Below are 18,607 nucleotides of genomic sequence, written 5' to 3'. Positions count from 1 at the left end.
ATGACTAGATCACAATTCACATTGGAACAGAGAAATTCTGCCGAGCAACTCGAGAACGTTTGACATAGAGTAACTACCTGGCAAGACTGGTACTAGCACATATCTGGACTACGTGGCAAGAACACGAAAATAAGAGAGTGCTGAGTGACAGATTATTTAAACCAGCTTAGTAGTACTTTTGGTTCTAAGAACAAGATGCAGCACAAATAAGAACTTCCTGAATACATTCAAGCATCGCCGAAAATCATACTGACCGCACAGTCTGACCCACGGATCTGACTCTGTTCGCGCCATGCTTTGGTAATATTGAACCCAGCATGTAGTATGAGACCCCTCTCCCCTGCTAGACATTCCCATATAGTTCAGCCCGTCTTGTCATAACGCTCTCCGGCCTATGCGGATTTTTGGGGAGCGGAATAGGACGAAACTCCGTTTGTTCATTACCGAGGTACTGGAAAGTTGACTGCGGCTTCAAGTCGCTAGCACTGGTGCCCGGAACAGTCACATAACAGAAGTGCTGGCTCGTGTCACGACTGACCAGGATGCCGGTAAGGTCCTGGGTTGCGCTTAGATTGGTGCTCAAGTAATCGTTTCCGCGCTTTCTAGATTGGGTCTTTGTTCTCAGACGTTGGATAAAGCTTTCCGATGCTTTGTAGACGGGTTTCTTTTTCGAGGAGACGAAGAGTTGGGGGAAAGAGGTAAGACAGGCAACCATGATAGCTGGTAACTATTAGCGTGAATCCCATTCCAACTACCTGTACCTGAACGCACCAATACACGCCTCAACGGCGCTCCAGAGCCAGAGGTACGTCGGGTCGTTCTGGTTGTCTTCCCATTTAGCGGCACTGACGCCCGCTGCCCGCACAATAGCGATAATCATGGTGATGATGGTGAGAGAAAAGAGACCAGCAAAGGCCAACTTTTTTCTTTAGGCGCATATGGAGGTCCCAAATCCAAATGATGGGAATGAGCATGACTAGTACCATGCAGCAGTCGGTCATTAGTTCAGGTTTCGTGCTACTTATCATGATGACACACTGAGATGCCTGACTCGGAGTAAGATGTGTTTGAAGTGAAGGACTCACTTAGAAAGTCGGAGAAGACATCCAGCGCGCAGTTCACCTTGAGAGTGACGGTCGTGAACTCAATAGCGGAGGGCTGATCGCACGTCGCAATGATGTACTCGGCTGAACCGATCAGGCATCTCCACTGCGAGTTGCCAATTGATGCACCGCAAACCGCCACGGTGAAGGCAACAACAGGCCACCACACGTATTTGAGTCTATCCATATGGTACCCAAGCCGCCGGAAGAAGAAGAGGAGTGACAGCTTGACAGTAGTCAGAGAGACGTAGAAAAAGATTTGGACAGCATATGACACTCGCAGCCACCGCTCCATCTCGGAAGGGAAGTTGGCGGTGGGCAACGCCAAACCGGCCGTCACGTTCAGGGTGTAATACATGGCAGGGGCCGCCCACTGCCATAGAATTGCGGTGGCAAGCGACAGGACGGTGGCAACGATAACGAAGGCGTCGTCCCAGTAGAGGCGGCGGGATCCACGGAAGCGTGCGTACAGTCGGACTGCTAAGAACAGAATAGCTACGGCGGTGGTGCCCCAAACAGTACCCTAGATTCAGGAAGAGACATCATCAGCAATCCTACTCCTGGTACAAGAATAGTAGTCCCTGCCCTCCAGTCGGTGGTGGACGCGTTATCATGTTGCTCACCAAGAACCTCTCATAGGGAACGCCGGGACCCATCTTTTCTCGTCAGTCGGTGTCAGTGGGTACAATGAGTAGATCGGTAGCAGGAGAGTGCTCAGTATGGCTTCGGTTGCAATCGATGTACGTAGGGCCTGTTGTGCCTTGAACTGTGTGACCAATCCAAATGATGCTAACTGGGCAGTGGGGAGAAGCAGTTCAAGACCTTAAGTACGAACCACATGCACGCACTTCAGGCAGGGATCGAACCATGGAGAACACAAGGGCGTGGGGAGAGATAGTATACTAGCATTGCTACTATACAGAGAGCGACCGCGACATCGAAACTCGAAAGAAAGAGGCACCAACCACCGAGGCATAAGCGAAGAGGTAGGTATACAATACAGTACCTACAAGTACGTACCTAAGGTGCCTAAGGTGCCGAGGGTGCCTACTGGGGAACACTGCTGGTGTCCTCTTGGGGGCTTTCCGTCCAGCCCCTGAAAATATCCCGCACCCTTTGCATGATGCCGTCATGCCCCTGATGCTACGAGAAGAACAGGGTTAATCCAGCTTTTCTTCCCAATGTTCGAAAAAGCTGTTGAACGATCCCCTCGCCTCGCTGGCCTCGAGGCTCGGGGCCAAGATCAAAATGTGCTGCAGTGCCACAATCAGCTCAAATGTTGCAGGTCCCACCAAGAAAAGTACTACCTCAGGGGCTCAAGATCCAAGTATTGTAGGGTACCTAGGCTACGGGATATTCGCAAGAAGAAGACAGAGCAAGAAGATGGGAGCATTGGTTGCCTGTCAATCGAAATGGCTCTCTAAGACTCTACCTAGGTACCAAAAGGGCAAGATGACACAGCTGTTGTATAAATGAGAAAGACAGTTCCTCTACCAATACCGGTAGACACCCCCTATTGAAAGCACTGGCAGGCATCATCGGCCGTTACCCATCTAATTGTTCAAGTTGCTTGCTCCCGTTGCGCTCTCACGACCCGACCCACTGCCCTCAGTCCTCTCATTCAATACGTGAATTTGGACAACATGATCCGGGAACTGTTACATGAGGTACCGTTCCCCGTGACAGCTATCCTGGTTTTAGCATGGCTGCTTCTACTGTGGCGTTTCTGGATGTTCACTATGAAGCCCCTGATGCGGCCATCCGATCCAAAAGAGCTTCCGTATTGGATCCCATGTACGACTCCCCCATTGTAAACGATTCTGTTTGGCTGGGGCGCGTTTTCTAATCATCCGAACCCAGATGTCGGTCACACACTTGCCTTCTTCAGAGCTTCTGATAAGCTTCTAGAGCGCGGCTTGTGAGTTGGCCTCTGAATTGTGCAGAATTAGGCGATAGGCATGATAAGTTCTCGGCTGTGTGGTTTACTGATCGCAGTCTTCCGTCCGCTTACAGGAACTACATGAACCGCAGCCACGAGATATTCGCCGTCCGTGTTCTAGGAAAAAAGATCTATATTATCACTGAGCCCGCCGACGTCACTGCCGCCTTTCGTGATAGTGAGGGACTCAGCTTCGACGGATTGCTGGGCCGGTTACTCAGGAACTTCAACGTCAAACCGGAAGCATTTGAGCGTGCCTGGCACAAGCCACAGCCCGGAGATTGGTGCTATATCCCCAATAACCCCCTGAACCCGGACCAACTCGACTTGATCCACTTCGTGGAGGCGGTTTATAAAAAGCAACTTCTTCCCGGGGAGCACGAGGAGAAGTTGTCTCAGGCATTTTTGTCATCGGCATCCAAGTCCATGCAGTTCGGCCCTGACGGACTGCTAGACAATTGCCAGATGGTATCTCGCGAGAGGTGTCTTTGGTGTGGCGACTGCGCCCTCACCACACAGAACGAGGAGATTCGCCGTCGGTTATCCTTGTACTCACTCTGTCGCCTGGTGATCGTTGATGCTGTCACACGATCCTTCTTCGGGAACCACCTCCACAACATCGACCCGGATATTGTTGAGCACATGATCAGCTTCAACCGATACGCGTGGATGGTTGTCTTTGGCTTCGGCACAGGCCTCTTTGAGACACCGGTGGCCAAGCCCCAAAAGGCGCTGATGGCTGCTCTGGTGAAATTCATCCAGAGTCCGGCCGACAGAAAGGAGAAGAGGCGTGGGTTCTTAAGCAGTTGCTTCCCGTCATGGACCTCGTTGGCATTGACGTCGAGTCGCGCGCCGCAATGCTGCTAATGAGCTACTGGGCGTGAGTCCGATCATCAGCCGTCTAGATCAAAGTTGACCGAACATGAAGCTAATGGAGAAACCGTCAGTGCGATCTCTAATGAGTACAATGTCACCTTTTGGATTCTGGCATATCTTCTTTATGACGAATCCCTCTTTCTGGCTGTTAAGCAAGAAACCGAAGCCGCTTGGCGGCAGCCGCCACCTTCCGTGGCATCTCCTAGTTCTGGAGGTGAAGACCAAGACGAGCAGTTGGATGTCATGTATCTTAGCGCCAACAGCCCCAGACTCGAAGCGATTTTCAACGAGACATTACGCCTCCGAAATGGGGCTGGAGCAATCCGCGAGGTAACCAAAACATGCGTCATTGGGGGCAAAGTTTTCCAGGCAGGGAATTCTCTCATGATCCCCTTCCGCCAACTTCACACGAACGAGAAGGTCTGGGGCCCGACGGTCAATAACTTTGATCCCTCGCGGTTCTTGGACAAGAAAAGCCTGGCACGACATCCATCGTTCCGCCCTTTCGGGGGCGGGGCGACCATGTGCGCCGGCAAAACGCTCGCCAAGGAAGAGGTGTTCGGCTTCATTGCCATTCTGTTGCGCCGATTCGATGTCAGACTGGCGGCAGGGGCCCCACTAGATGAGACAGCAAGTCGTCCCTCGAAGGATGGCAGCCCGAACATTGGCAGAATCCCGCCGTTCCCTCTCATGAATGACACAGTACCGTCGTTGGGCATCAACGGACCCATAGATGGCATGGATGTAATCGTCGATATCACTACTCGATGCCCTAAGAAAGGATAAGAAGAGTTTCAACTTTCAACCAGTAAGGCGTTTCACATATATTACGATAGGAAATGAAGTAAGTTTGCCGAACGCCCCTTCATGAATCTCATTCTTTGCTCTGAAGAGCCAAGATTGACGTCGCGGTAGTACCTTCCAGTATGAATGAGAGGAGGGTACTAGGCTGCTGGGTGCCTAAGGTACCTTACAAAGTTACCTACCTACCGACCTTAGCCCCCTTAGGAAGTAGGCACCATCATCCCGAGCTGCAATTGTATACATTTTATCAACTTGAAGCTCTACTAGTAGGCGGTCAAAGTTGTTATGTTGTTATAAGTAGGTAACAGAAGTTCCCTCACTAGCCGGTCCCTGTTACTAGGTCTCAGTGGCTAACGGCTCCTTTTGCTTGAAGGGTGACTTCTTTCCCCTGGAATTGTCTCATCAATCTATTGGTTTCTTGCTAGTTTACTAAACCTGTCTAGTAGTATACTAGGTACTAGTAACAGATACCTTACTAGATAGATCTCATTCGAAATCAGGAAGCAACACCATTTCAGCCAATGTAAGGTATTAGTGCCAAAATACATCATCACCGTAGGTACCCATACATGATATCATTTACTAATTTAGTGTTCAAGTTTATAGTATGTACATACCTCCAGTACCTTGCCTACCTATAGCCTGATCATATAGAATATACAATCTCAGTTCTTTTAGAGATTTTTAACGTAGCTGAAAGCTTGAATTTCTCAAGATGAATGGTGGAGGGAGCACTTCCATAAGTTAGGTAGTAATGACTAGGTACCTAAGTAGGTATTCAACAGCTGGCATCATCAAAGGAGTACCGGTACTCAGATTCAAACACTCTGAGCAGTTTCCAGGATGTTGACGGCTGGTATACATGTTGAGTTGCCTACCTCCAGTGGGTTAAGGTGCGCATTGCGAACTTTCCAGTCTTGCGCTCTTGCAATCCTCGGCCGGCCCCTTGCCCAGGTAAGCCCGCGTATGAAGGGTCACATCCGCGTCACCTAATGTTGTACAAAAGCTAGGCACCAAAAGTTCATCTCTCCATGGATGCCGCTTTCAGTTGAGCCTTACGCGGCCATCCGCGAACATGACTATAGGCTAGTGAGTGTAAGTTCTCTCTGATCAGACAATCTGGCGCACCTATCCTTGGCCCTGGCAACCCAGGTCCCAGGCACCGCAGGCCAAAGCAATACGAATATGACAAATCAGGAGTGTAACTGTGTAATTTGAGCAATCAATGCATCTCTCAATGTCATTACCTAAGCACGTTTTCCAGGTCGGACCTACAGTACACTTGTCGCGTGAAAGGAGTAGTAGTGGCTTAGACGAAAGAAAGTCGAAGAAACGGGAGTCTGGTCAATTGGGACTTTACCATTGGTTACCATACCTCCCAAGAGACTCAGCCTCACAGCAACCGGGAAAATGACGACGATTCCCCGCAGGGCATAAGCAGGGCATATTTCGCTTCGCAGGGTGCATGTGAGTCTCGGAGAGATAAAAGGAACCAGTACCCAGCTCCTGGATGAGAGTTAAGTGAAAATTCTTCGAGTGATATATTAATTCCATACATGTAGTCCCTAGAACGGCTTGGAGCTACTAGTATCCAATTTATGGGAATTCAATGCAAACCAGTCGTGCTCTCAAATTCAAAATGGGGTTGTTCTTGCGCAACATCTTCCTCTCCTTCACCCTCGCTCGGCTCAGTCATGGACAAAACTGTCCCTTACTCGGGCCAGCTTACCCAGCAGTCACGGACCCGGTCTCCTCTCCGGCGTTGAACGCGGCCAAAGCCGCCTTCGATGAGGCGCTCGCTCAGGCTCTTTCCAGTGGGCAGCTTGACAACAGCACCACCTCGTTTTCCATCCAAGTGTTTAGCCCTCAAGCCGAGGAGCCAATCTATGAATACTACCACACGCCAACGGTTAGCACAAACAGCTCCCGAAGCGCACGCCCGGCTCAGGTTGGACCCGGGACCCTGTATCGAATTGGCAGCATCTCCAAACTGGTGACCGTGTACACCATCCTGTCCAGCCTGTCGGACAGGTACTGGGACGAGCCGGTCACCAAGTATGTTCCTGAACCCGAAGCTGCCGGCCGCGGACCGGCAGGCAACGCTATTGACCACGTTCAGTGGTCTGAGGTCACCCTCGGAGCGCTGGCCAGTCAGATGAGCGGCATCGGAAGAGATTGTAGGTGCACCAGTGTCGCTCTGCTTCAGGCCTGGGCGTAGATTGTCTCGGAAGGCGCAGAAAATCAAATGATGAGGATAGAAACTAAATGTTTTGTTAGATTCCTTCGGAGACGTCTCGGCCATGTTCCCCTCCGGTCTTCCGGGACTTCCCACGTTGGACGAGTCGGAGATTGTCCAGTGCGGCACGGCCGCCGCCGGCGTCAGAGCATGCACAAGAGAGGGTGAGTTGAGAGGAATTGAACAGACCGCCTCATATCTAGCTTTTGTTGCCACGCTTGGCGTGACATGCTGACGGCGGCGCGCCTACACATAGAGTCAATGGCAATGATGCTGGAACGGTGGCCGGTTTTGCCGGCCTACCACTCCCCGATATACTCGAATATGGCCTTTCAAATCCTGGCGTATGCCGTTGAAAACATCACCGGGCAAAATTTTGCCAGCCTGGTCGAGGACGAGTTGTTGAAGCCCCTCGGGCTAACGCGGACATTCCTGTCGACTCCAGCGAACGATAGTGATGCAGTCGTTGTAGACGGCTGGACCGAGGACCTAGGAGATGAGGCGCCGTAAGTTAGCTCGACGACCTGACCCCGCCCCGTTTTTGTGTTTGTTCGGCTGTTTGTTTGAGTTCGACCTCATGAATATCATAGGGCCGGAGCGTATATCCAGTCCGTGGCCGACCTCAGCGAGATTGGCCGGTCCATCCTCAATTCCTCGCTTGTTTCTGCCCAGGCGACCCGAAAATGGTTGAAACCTATCTCGCACACGTCCAGCCCCTTGGTATCGGTCGGCAGACCATGGGAAATCTTGCGACTGAGGGTGCCCGTTGAGCGGTCGTCCAACACGACGCGGACTGTTGACGTGTACTCGAAGAATGGCGGCATCGGCCAGTATCTCAGCCTGCTAGGGCTCTCTCCCGACCATAACATTGGAATATCGCTCCTCGTGGCCGGACCTTCAGCCGGGTCGGTGTACAGCGCTTTGCAGACCCTCGTCACGACCACATGGCTCGTGGCGGGCGAACATGCCGCCAGGGAACAGGCACGGGTCAATTTCGCCGGCAATTACACACTCCCCGATAACTCATCCGCCGAAATCACTCTTCTTCCAGACGAGCCTGGCATGTTCCTCGCCAGCCTTCTAAGCAACGGGACCAACATGTTCGAGGCCGTGGGAGGGGTAGTCGGTGGGGAGCTGGGAGCCGAGTTCGGGGCATGGCTATATCCAACGACCCTGACAGACGGCAACAGAACCGCATTCCGAGCGGTGTATGGCGCTTTAGGGCAGCCAGCCGATGAACTGTGCGCGTCATGGGGCGCGGTGGACGGCCTCCGGTACGGGGGTCATCCAGCGGATTTGTTCGTTTTTGAAGTTGGCGAGGATGGACGCGCAACGGCGCTGGAGGTCCCAATCTTAAAGAAGACCTTACGTAGAAGAGACTAATTCCTGTACGGATATTCTTGTCTCTCTTAAATTTTGAAAATCTGGTAGAAGACGCCATACGGCTAAATGCCGCATGGTATCTTGGCTGCAGATATTCCATATAGAGGAGCAACCCATGGCTAAGTTAACAAACATCGCCGATATGCCGGTGCATCTGACTGGTACTTGTCAGACAGCTGTTCATGACATATGGACATGTGCAATGCAGACGAGGCTGTTATGAATTGAAATTTGAGGATTTTAGGTGTTGCTGTACGGTATACGGGCTACCCGAACTCTCATTACTGCAAAACGCGATTACCGTCTCTCTCCTCAACTGTTGCATGTTGCAAGTGCACGGTGTGCTGAGCAGTTTCAGCCAATCAGGGACAGTCTGTGCTGACATCGAGCCACAACTCGCCCCATTTTTACACGTGTATGCCAGCCCTCGTCCTTCCCCGCCTCGATCTCTTTCCGCAAACTCACGGCAAGTCCTCAATACAACGATCTCACCAGCGCAGCAGCCCTTCGCATCTCACCTTCTAAAGAGGCATATCCGATTATCTCGAATTCCTCTCTAAACTCCAAACCCTCGCAATCCCAATTGAGATTATTCAACCGCCAAGAGTTGTCGCGCATCGCGTCGCCATGTCGGCCGAAATCGCGCCCGAGGCTGCGACGACGCCCGTCAAAGAACGCCATTCTTTGACCCTCGACCAGCGACGCGCCCTACGTCGCTGGGCCAGCTCCCAGCCGGTGCGCCCGAGCCACAAGGCCTGCATCGACTGGTTCCAGAACCAATACAACCAGACTATTTCGCAATCGACAGTCTCGCACTCCCTCTCGCCCAAATACGCCCGCCTCGATGGCGACTCCCAGCTGTCCGGGTCGCGCCTGCGATTCGGCAACTGGCCCGATGTTGAGAAACTCGTTCTGCTCTGGCACCAGCAGGTCGTCAACAGCGGCCGCCACCCGTCCAACGAGGAACTCGCCGAAAAGGCCAAGAGCATCTTCTCCCAGCTCCCGCGCTACAAGGACGAGACTCCACCCGAGTTTTCTCCCGGATGGATCCACCGCTTCAAGAAGCGCTACGGCCTGCTCATCCGCCGCCAGCGCCGCCACGGCACCGGCCCCAACCCGGCCGACGACATCGAGTACCTCGCCGATGCCGTGCCGCGCTTCATGACCATCACCGCCGACGCCTCGCCATCCTCCATCCGTGACACGGTCCAGCGCGTCGTCGGAGTCGAGGCCAGCCTGGCCACCTGCGCCCGCGTGCGCGACGAGATCCTCCGCCGCCTCGACAACCCCCAGCCGTCGCCCGGCCAGGCAATTAGCGGCCACCACGGCGACGCCTCCATGTACCCCGACGAGGACCCGGAGGTCGTCCTGCAAAACGCCCTGCGCGCGCTGCAGCAGGAAGAAGCCGACGCCGAGGCCCAGGCCGCCGCGGCGCGCGAGGAGCGTGAGCGTGCCGAGCGTGGCCTGCCCCCGCTGGGCGGCATGCCCGGGCAGGCGGCCTACGTGCAGCACGCAGCGGCAGCCGTCAACGCCATGTCGACGCCCGCGCGGGCCACGCCCAGCGGTTCCGCCTCGGGGCCGCGCTTCATCGCCCCAACGCCCCAGCCCGGCTCCGCCGGCAGCGGCCCTGGCGGCGAGGACCTCACCCTCACCCCGATCCCCAGCGGTGGCCCCGTGTCGGTCACGGACCGCCCGCTGCGCTGTCCCTTTTGCGTCAACCAGCGCATGCTGCGGACCATCAAGGAGGCCGTGGAGCACATGTCGACTCACGTGGTAGTGTAAGGGGAGGTAGGAAGGTATCGCGTCTCGCTGCGAGCGAAGTACGCAGGAAAAAAGAGAGTGATATACTTCCGCTCCTGGCTCGTTACATTATCTCTCTTCCCCTCTTCTTTCCTGTTTCTCTCTTAGTATTTCTCAGCGAGGGGACTAGGTGAACGTGTTCAGCGGTGGCACATACAACAGCGGGTCGATCACCTTCATCCCCCACAATCTGCTCCAACGACGACCGACTCTGTCCTGAAGAAGAAGAACCCCGTTCCAGATCACGTATTCTGCTCTTTTTTTATCAGGTGTATTACCGGTCCGGACAAGGCGCTCGAGGCGAAATAGGAGACACACTAGGGATGGGCGGCGAGGGATGGGTTTCCAGCTGCTGAATGCCTATGTTTTATTCCCGGGTTTGTTTGCATGAGGCTTCCATGTATCGGGGTAGTTATGCAATATACCACCATGCTTTTTTCTCCCTCATTTCCTTACGATAATGCCTAGGTATTGAGGAAGGAAATGAATTGCCGTACCTGACTTATGCTTTAATAGCTGGCTGATGACTCTCTGGTTGACTCGACAATTCTGCCGAGAGCCAATGGCGAGCACATTTCACAACATCATCATGCGGGTGAATTGCACACAGACCTTGGGCCACGGCAAATTCGACACACTGGGTTATCGAGACTCCTCAATTCGTTCAAGTCAAATGACTGACCGCTGCCCAAGCTTGTCCACCACCTGCGCCAGTATCGCAGCTCATCCACCCCCCAAAATACCGCGCCCTAAAATACCCGCTACGAAAAGAGGTAGATGCCCTTTCAACCAAGTAAACCAGGACCTTAGCCTGCCAGATTCATTTCCCATGCCGTATACGTCATCCAGCCATCAAAACCATCCGTCCGCACAGTCCGTCCTTGCCTCATCACGCCGTTACCATCCCAGGTAACCTCGTAGCTCATCCTAACCCACGCGGCTAGCCTCAAGCTGCGATTGTGGCCCCCCGTATTTTCCGCATCCACACGACATTCCATCATTCCATCCAAACATATTCAGTAAAAACACGAAAAGGGCTGAGAAGCCAGCCCCGAGCGGACCATCGCGGACCCATGACCAGAAATAAAAACAACGCCATCTTGATTCCCGCAGAACTGTCCCATAACGTATCATATCCCCTTCGCCCGTAAGCTTCCCGAATCGCAGCATCGAGTGCAAACATCAATAGGGGTATTATGCCATGTCGAGAACTGCACCGCGAAATCTCATCGTACTGAACGTGTCAACAAGGCAATGCGAGCGGTATAAAGGTGATTGGGAGGTTCGCGCGCCGCGATGATGGCCATCCTGGAAGTGGACTTAGAGGCCCCTAGTCCGCCATCGCGATCGTCGGTTGTCTCCGGTACAAGCGACTCCATCTCGGGCCGGGAGCCAGGAACATCACTCGTTTGAATATTGGCCGCCCAATGTGGGAGATAACGAAAACAACTCGGGTATTCTTTCGCAAAGTGATAAAAGAAGAAGCAACATTCCATAAGAGCACCCCTCGGAGAGCACCAGGGGGGCAAAGAAGACTTGACAGGGACACGTCACTCAACGTATAACAGAAGTTTCTCATTGCGCTGCAATGCAATGTCGAGATCGTGGTTGCTCATCAGCGGAGGCTTGTCGCCGGTGGCTTCGTCCTTGTACGACAACTGGGGTGGATCCCCGGGAGGAATCTTGAGCCGGTCGACGATCCTTTCGTAGAGGTTCTGGAAAGAGATATCCGACGGCACTTTGATGGCAATAATGTCACCGTTGTAACTTAGCTTCACCTTCATCTGTGCACCGGCTTGCTGAACGCCAGGCGACAGGGATGTCTGTGATGGCTGGGATAGCGACGAGGCCTGGCGGGTCATTGCGGGTTGGCGGGCAGTGGAGCCCATACCCCCATAGCCCGAACCGCTACCGTCGAGGTTCTGTCTGGACGACTGGCGCGATCCGCCATCAATAGGCGAGTCTGTCGAGGACGGCCGAGACCCGGCAGATAAGCGGTATTCTTCATCAAGCGCACTTGGGTCTATCTCGTAATCGCCTTCCCTCGGCGCAAAGAACTGCTTTACCAGGTTGCATTTCGAGATGTAAGGCGGCTGGGCCAGCAAGCTTTTCACGTAAGCGTCCAAGTTGTGTCGACGGCCTTCCGTGATTGCATCGGTCACGTAGTTAACGGGACCGGGCATGTACGGTAGTGTTCGCTGCTTCTTTCCAGTCGTCCCTGCTTCAACGGGGAATTCGGTAAGCAGCGCGATCTGGAAGTCGTAGAAGTCTTCGTAGTATCGCGCCAGTTCCCAAACGCGACCATCCTCAAGCTCAGCCTCTATCACGAACCAGTACTTGTCCTCCGCGAAGCAATACCTAGGAATCCGAGCGGATACTGGTGCATACATCTGCGAGACCGATCGCGGTGCGGGGACGCTTTGGATGGCCTGGCTTTGCGGTACAGCGTACGCTGCCTGCTGCGGTTGCTGCTGCTGATTGCACATGTCAGGACAGGAACTACGTCAGATGACGAACCGGGCCGGCACTCACCATATTGGACGTCGGTACCTGGCTGACCCTTCCGTTGGGCTGCTGAATGCTCATCCGCTCCATACCTTGCTCGATTGTTTGCGGCTGTGCACCTGTCTCGAACTTCCCGAGGGTTATGCTGGAATTCTTGTAATCGGCAGCCATCTTCTTCCACTCCTCAACCTTTGGAATCCCTGCCCTGCGCACCGCCTCTTGCGGGTTTGCAACTGGCGTGTTAGTCGCCATGTCTCGGATCTCAACGAAAGATACCGGAATCAAGCCCGGTCCGCCAAGTCTCCCAATCGGCTTTGCCACAAACCACTCGGGGTTGGACTGGGCAATGACGATGATGGCCTCGCCAGCCTTCGCCTCCAGCTCATCTGCTCTTTCTGCCTGAAAGTCATACACAACAACGCCGTAAACCATGGCACCTGACTTGCCCGTCTTGGAGCTTCGTTGGCTTGCCACTGGCGTCGACGTTGTTGTCGGCCCATCCCCGTAACCGGAGTCATGATCAGGATGTTTCGCAGAGCGCGCACTGTCTGGTTGGGATTGCCCGCTATCACGCTCGGTACGCCCAAGCGCCTGGAAGTATGCAACGGGCACCAAGCCACGAGCGTCCGGTAGAGCGGGGTTGCAAGCTTCGTACCAGTCTGGATCATTTTCGCGACCGATTACATGGAAAAAGTCACCACGAGAGAAGCTTAGCTCTTGTGGATTTGTCGCTTCGTAGTCGTAAAGCGCCCGAATAACCTAGTTCACGTCGGGTATGTCAGCGCTGCCCTGGCGGCGGCGACTAGCAGTAGTGGCGGGAGGGCAAGATCGCTTGCAAGTTCCGCGCCTGAAGAAAGCAGTCATAGCTAGGGATACACACCTTTTTGGGGGGGACAATAGCAACCGCAGATTTCGGGGCGATGTTGATATGCGGTTTCTCCTTCTCCCCCTTGATCGATCGCCGCAAAGCCTTGAAAGCACGCATCGCAATTAGCTGACAGCCCAGGATGACAGGTGTATGGTGTAGTGCTGTACTGAAGGATATGGATGAGGAGCAGGATAGCGGTTTATTATGTATTAATGCATGAGTTTTATAATCATGCGCACCAGGCAATCAACGCTGACGCTGCACTTGGGTACCGGCGGTGAATTCATCAAGAGAGAAGGGGCGATAGGAGGTAGCCGTGGCACATCCGGAATGACGTACCTTCATGGTGGTCAGGTGCGGCCCGTAGGACGGATTGCGGAGTGAAAAAGTTGCACAGAGGTAACTAGAAGCCAGTGACAGTTTGGCTGAGTTCGGAGCCTATGCGTCAAGCCAGATCAGATCGGCGGGAAGCTGTCGAGTGGCCGTGGATTGTTGTTGCAAGTCGAGATGCGTCTTATTTGCGGACGGAAAGCGGGCGCGTGACAGCGGGAGTAGTGTAGGTAGTGTAAATTTTCCGAATCCGCTGGTCTCAACCTGTCTCAGGGTGGCAAAGAATTGAAGCTGTTGGTTCCTTTGAGACCTTTCTTTTTCCAAGACGTGAGTTCCCTGCATAGAAAAACCGATGCTATTTCGGGCCGCGGGTGCAGAATAGGTGTAGCAGCTCTAGTCTCCTTTGCCCAGATATAACGTCTCGTCCTCCTTTGCCTTTTGTCGCGAACTCAGCGATCGTAACCGTACCCTGTCCTTTGATCAGCTGCACAGTTTGATTCCGTCGTCCTCTTGTTGTCGCGGTGCTGGCGGGGAAGTCGTCTGCCGCAGTTCTCGGCGGTTGCGCAGGATGTGGGCAGCGGAAGAGGCAATCCCAGGGGCAAATAAGCTGGGCGCAAAGTACCTCTTAAAGGGGGGAAGGGGCCGGGGATGATAGCGTTAGGACTTAGGACCGGGGTGGACAAGCGAGTCCAGGGAAATTGTTGGAAGGGCGAAGCCGGGAGGGGCTGCAGCACAAAGGATTGGCTCAACCAGTGTTGGATAACCTAAGGGCTAAATTCGCAGTTCAGTACCTCCGTACTGTACCATGGGGTTCCCACACAATTCCTCAGTCCATCCAATACAGGATTCTTAACTATTGATCGGTTAGTGGCTGTCTTGGAAGAAAGACAGCATCCCATACAAAATGTATCGCATCGCAATGCTTGGTGATGAGCGATGACCCGCCATATTTCTCCCCGCTTTCCCAGTATTTAACGCGTGATGGCGGGGCACAGATTGAACTTCCCTGCGTACAGTACAAAACAGTACCTTACATACAGTCTCTCGGCGCACGCCGGCCGCCTTACCAGCACAGTGTCAGACTCCTCCTACCTTGGAGCTGTGAATACAACTTGTAACTGAGCCAACTTGAGACTGTCGGACTCGCGGGCGTGTTTCCCCTCTCTCTAGGTTCCGATCTAGTGCTGCCAGGAGGCTTGGGAGAGGCCTACCTGCCTCAGATGCCTTGATGGATGTTCTCACCAATCCGCTGGTTATTAAAGGAAATTTTGGGCCGAAGGAAGAGGCCTTCCAGGTTGACCGAGTCACATTCTCAAGCTTGCGTGGCGCTGGGCAGATGGGCGTCAAAAATGGCGCAGCTGGTGTGCTGCTAGCGTATAAGTTAGTTCGGACGGGAGCTCCTGCACCACGTCTTCGACAACTTGAACCCTTCCGCCGAGCAAGTCCAGATCACTGGCCACTCTTTTCCGCAGCAGGAACGAAGTGGGACCCGGCGGGGAGAAGGCCGGGATGGCCCATGCCGCCCGGCTCCAGGCCTTCGGAGCTTAAGCGGCATATCTATGCATTGCAGCGACCATGCAGACCATGCCAGTGACGATCCGTCCCCCATTGCCGACCGACGTTGAGGGTTTAGGACGCCATGCTGCGCCATCGCCATTATTAAGTTGCTTTTATCTCGAGAGGCGGAAAAGTGGCGAACCAGCTTTGAGGGATCCGCTTCCATGTGGCGTATTGCCGGGCGCTGGCCACCCTCTCGAGTAGTGTACACTAAAGGGAGCCCAATCTGATGGAGATGCACCGTACCTAATAACAGCGTGCAGGACACCGAGACGGGAGAGCATGTCGCACAGGTTCATTGACTGTGGCCGGCCATCCAACGGCGGACCATTGCAGCAGTCCAATCTATGCCGTCCCAATACAACGGCAGGCTCCCGTTGCATCTGCGCTTCTGAGAACCTTCCATTGATTTCACCACGGCCGTCGGTACCACCCAGAGGCCACACATGGACGCATCCTCAGGGCACGAAAATGACCATGATATACCTCCGTATGAAGCTTGATAACCGCCAGCTGGTCAAATCCACTTCTCTCATCTCATGGCATGCTCAGCGTATCTCTGTTCGTACAGCCTACCAACGCCCATGTAGTAAGTTCTAGGTGCCTGCACTTCCGTTTCAACCTCATCTTTGTTACATACATACATACATACCTTGACTTCGAAGACGATGACAGAACTGAGAGCTCTTGATTACCCCACCCTTGAGTCCCAGCCCTGCCATTCCTCGGGGCGCGGCTGATCCACGCCGGCTGTCAAGGGTTGTTGTTGCATGTACTTACCGGTAGTACGAAGTACTGTACAGTACATGCATACACTAGACAAGGTCCAACATTAGACAGGAAGACTCGAGGGAATCTGAACATGGTGCTCATGTTCAAACTTACCGTCGCTCATCTCAGCATAGAATGCAGGCTGGGCCTGTTCATTCTTGCCTCCCCTGCATTGCGCTGCTCCTACCACCTACCTTAACTAATGCTGCATGCATGAACTTGCACTCTGCAGGCACCGTCTGCATCCCGACCACAATCTGGCAGTAATCCCTGTGGTGACGAAGGGAGTATGTTGGGCAATGGGCTGGCATCCATCCACATACAGGTGTAGCTAACGGCAATGCCGTGAAGATCATGTTGATTACCCCGGATTCAAGTGATCGATTCAAGTGATCGACACCGATATTCCAAATCCACTTCTTTCATGCCCGCCCAGGCCCCTCTCGGATCAGACCGTCCCGATCAGCGGCCATCACCACATGAAACTTCACAATGGCCTGTCTGAAACAGCCAGCTGGGCGCACTAAGAAGAAAAGGCACCACATACAGAGGAACCCAAAGAATCACTACCGGCAGACGTCGACCCGGGTAAGAGGTACCGGATCCCGAAGAATAAGCCAAGCCGTTCTATGCCCCGCACAATCCCGGACTCGAAATGGATATCCCCGGAATACTTGCAGTATCCAGATACTCACGTGTTAATTGTACAATACAATACATCCTCAGGGGTGAAGGAAAACATACTGCTGAGAGTCCGGGCATCAGTCCGAGTCCAATACTCCAATTCATCACTGATACCACAGCCCTCGAGCACAGCCCTACAAACAGGTCAGCCTTGTCAGCATACCCGGTAAGCCAGGTGGTTGCGGTCACGGTCTCGGTTGGGTACGGTACTCGCACTTTGGGGTGACCATCGTCAACGGCGTAAGTTGGTTAGTGAGAACGGCACAGTTACGGCGGTTGGTTCCAGAGCCAGGTAGTACCCTCGCTGGGTGGGCCGGGAAAAGTAAGGTAAGGTGTGCAGCTGATCAGGGCAGCGCCCGATACGGATACATACAAAGTGGACTTTATCAGCTTTGTCGAGTGCTGAATACACAGTTCTACGTAGGTTTCCAGGTTGTTGTGCCGTGCGTCTCATTGGGTGATACTATATACGATCCAACCGCGAATGGCATGTCCACTGTTATACCGTGATATAAACACCTTATCATGGCCTTGCAGCCTATGCTCCCAGCAACGAACGGAACTGTAGAATTCATTTTGACCTAATATGCGACAATATAATCGATGATGCGCCGTGGGCTGGCAGACTTCGTTCATGGCATACTTGGACTTAATAACGATAGACTCTGGCAGGACTAACGGCATACACTTCGCATCAGCGAGGACGGAACTACAAAGGTGTTGAACTTACAGCCCCGTGCTGGGACTAACCTGTACCTCAAGCTACGGAGGAAAATGCTGCGTACACATGATGTACCTCTACAACGCCAAACTCCAGACCAAACCCCCTTGGGCCAACCAACCCTCTGACCCCCTGTGATGAGGAGAATGAGTAGATGAGTTTAATCCCAATTCTTTCCCGCCTCCTCCGTGGGTATCATCATGGGGTACGTTGAGTCCTCCGGACCCGAAAATAATGCCCTAAACACGCCCTCGATCGCAGGGCCACTGGAATAAAGTTCCAGATGCCTTGTGATCCTGCCCCGTCGCCCAATGGCTTGCTAGAGAGCACTAGGCTGGATCGGAAGAGTCCTTGACTCAACATAAGTGAGTGGTGGCTTCCTCAACGGTCGGAACTCATCACCGCCACCGTCATCGGAGCAATCCATGACACGGCCTCATATCAAGAGACGAGGGCAGTCGTATCCAGCTCGGTCCCCCGCATAATGCAGCGTTTGTTCCGAGTGCTCCTGGTGAGTCGCTCGCAAAACGCTGGTGATCGAGGTTAAATGCAAGAAAGCTTTTCGAAGCCGAGGGCGATCAAAATATGTGACGTGCCGGGGAAGCCCGAGCTCATCGGCAAGCCTTATCAGGCCATGTAGAGAAAGAGAACCGACCGCCCAAAGCAGGCAGCGCGACGCGACAGCGGCTAGCAGTTTCGCTACCGTCCGCAGGCTCAGAGTACAAAAAGCAGAGTTTACGTGGAAAGATCAAAAATCAGCTCGGATGACTCAGGGTCCCTTGGACAGGTTCGCCGAGCGTGAGGGTCAGGAATAGTAGGAGGAATAACGTGAGCGGTGCAGACATTAGATTTGACCCTTGATGTCGACGCGCGAAAATGCTGCAGCTCTCGGACCTTCAAAGAGTGTGCCGGCTTTGGCAGTTAGGAACATGATCGTGCCGTTACGGTCTTCGAGCAGATGTTGGCCCTGGTGGTCCAGAATGAATTGAGCCGCTTCGACATCAGATTCGAAATACAGCTCTTCGGTGAT

The 18,607-nt window shown here is 53.6% G+C and overlaps 6 protein-coding genes across 6 annotated transcripts in view; 3 read left to right on the top strand and 3 right to left on the bottom strand.

The window, feature by feature from the left end:
- Positions 1-430: 430 nt before the first annotated feature.
- N656DRAFT_813384 (uncharacterized protein) lies at positions 431-1,976 on the bottom strand. The gene is made up of 4 exons (XM_064818381.1): positions 1,727-1,976; positions 1,086-1,626; positions 772-976; positions 431-720 (listed from the first exon to the last, which is right to left on the bottom strand). The coding sequence occupies exons 1-3, from the start codon at positions 1,757-1,759 to the stop codon at positions 837-839; spliced, it is 714 nt and encodes a 237-aa protein (XP_064667298.1). The 5' UTR covers positions 1,760-1,976; the 3' UTR covers positions 431-720; positions 772-836.
- Positions 1,977-2,746: 770 nt separating this feature from the next.
- Positions 2,747-4,704, top strand: N656DRAFT_838875 (cytochrome P450; the record flags this gene model as incomplete). Its single annotated transcript, XM_064818881.1, has 6 exons — positions 2,747-2,897; positions 2,964-3,021; positions 3,117-3,510; positions 3,562-3,789; positions 3,819-3,922; positions 3,990-4,704. 6 exons carry the CDS (start codon positions 2,747-2,749, stop codon positions 4,702-4,704), a joined length of 1,650 nt encoding a protein of 549 aa, XP_064667297.1.
- A 1,442-nt stretch (positions 4,705-6,146) lies between these two features.
- Positions 6,147-8,607, top strand: N656DRAFT_782561 (beta-lactamase/transpeptidase-like protein). Its single transcript, XM_064815785.1, has 4 exons — positions 6,147-6,899; positions 7,000-7,122; positions 7,215-7,464; positions 7,549-8,607. Exons 1-4 carry the CDS (start codon positions 6,362-6,364, stop codon positions 8,339-8,341), a joined length of 1,704 nt encoding a protein of 567 aa, XP_064667296.1. The 5' UTR covers positions 6,147-6,361; the 3' UTR covers positions 8,342-8,607.
- A 361-nt stretch (positions 8,608-8,968) lies between these two features.
- Positions 8,969-10,123, top strand: N656DRAFT_791584 (Homeodomain-like protein; the record flags this gene model as incomplete). The annotated part of the gene is made up of 1 exon (XM_064816993.1): positions 8,969-10,123. One exon carries the CDS (start codon positions 8,969-8,971, stop codon positions 10,121-10,123), a length of 1,155 nt encoding a protein of 384 aa, XP_064667295.1.
- Positions 10,124-11,691: 1,568 nt separating this feature from the next.
- N656DRAFT_770740 (uncharacterized protein) lies at positions 11,692-13,859 on the bottom strand (the record flags this gene model as incomplete). Its single annotated transcript, XM_064813796.1, has 4 exons — positions 11,692-12,615; positions 12,674-13,405; positions 13,527-13,616; positions 13,854-13,859. 4 exons carry the CDS (start codon positions 13,857-13,859, stop codon positions 11,692-11,694), a joined length of 1,752 nt encoding a protein of 583 aa, XP_064667294.1.
- Positions 13,860-18,180: 4,321 nt separating this feature from the next.
- N656DRAFT_316829 (uncharacterized protein) overlaps positions 18,181-18,607 on the bottom strand; it is a 2,229-nt gene continuing 1,802 nt past the window's right edge. The window contains exon 3 of the mRNA XM_064809221.1: positions 18,181-18,607. This exon is cut by the window's right edge and continues 35 nt beyond it. Within this exon, the coding sequence (XP_064667293.1) occupies positions 18,422-18,607 (186 nt within the window). The 3' untranslated portion in view covers positions 18,181-18,421.

Source organism: Canariomyces notabilis (assembly GCF_033297395.1).
Source record: "Canariomyces notabilis strain CBS 508.74 unplaced genomic scaffold N656scaffold_23, whole genome shotgun sequence".
In the NCBI taxonomy this organism is placed as follows: domain Eukaryota; kingdom Fungi; phylum Ascomycota; class Sordariomycetes; order Sordariales; family Chaetomiaceae; genus Canariomyces; species Canariomyces notabilis.
The sequence above is the reverse complement of the archived record's forward strand: the minus strand, read 5'-3'. Positions and strand labels throughout refer to the sequence as shown.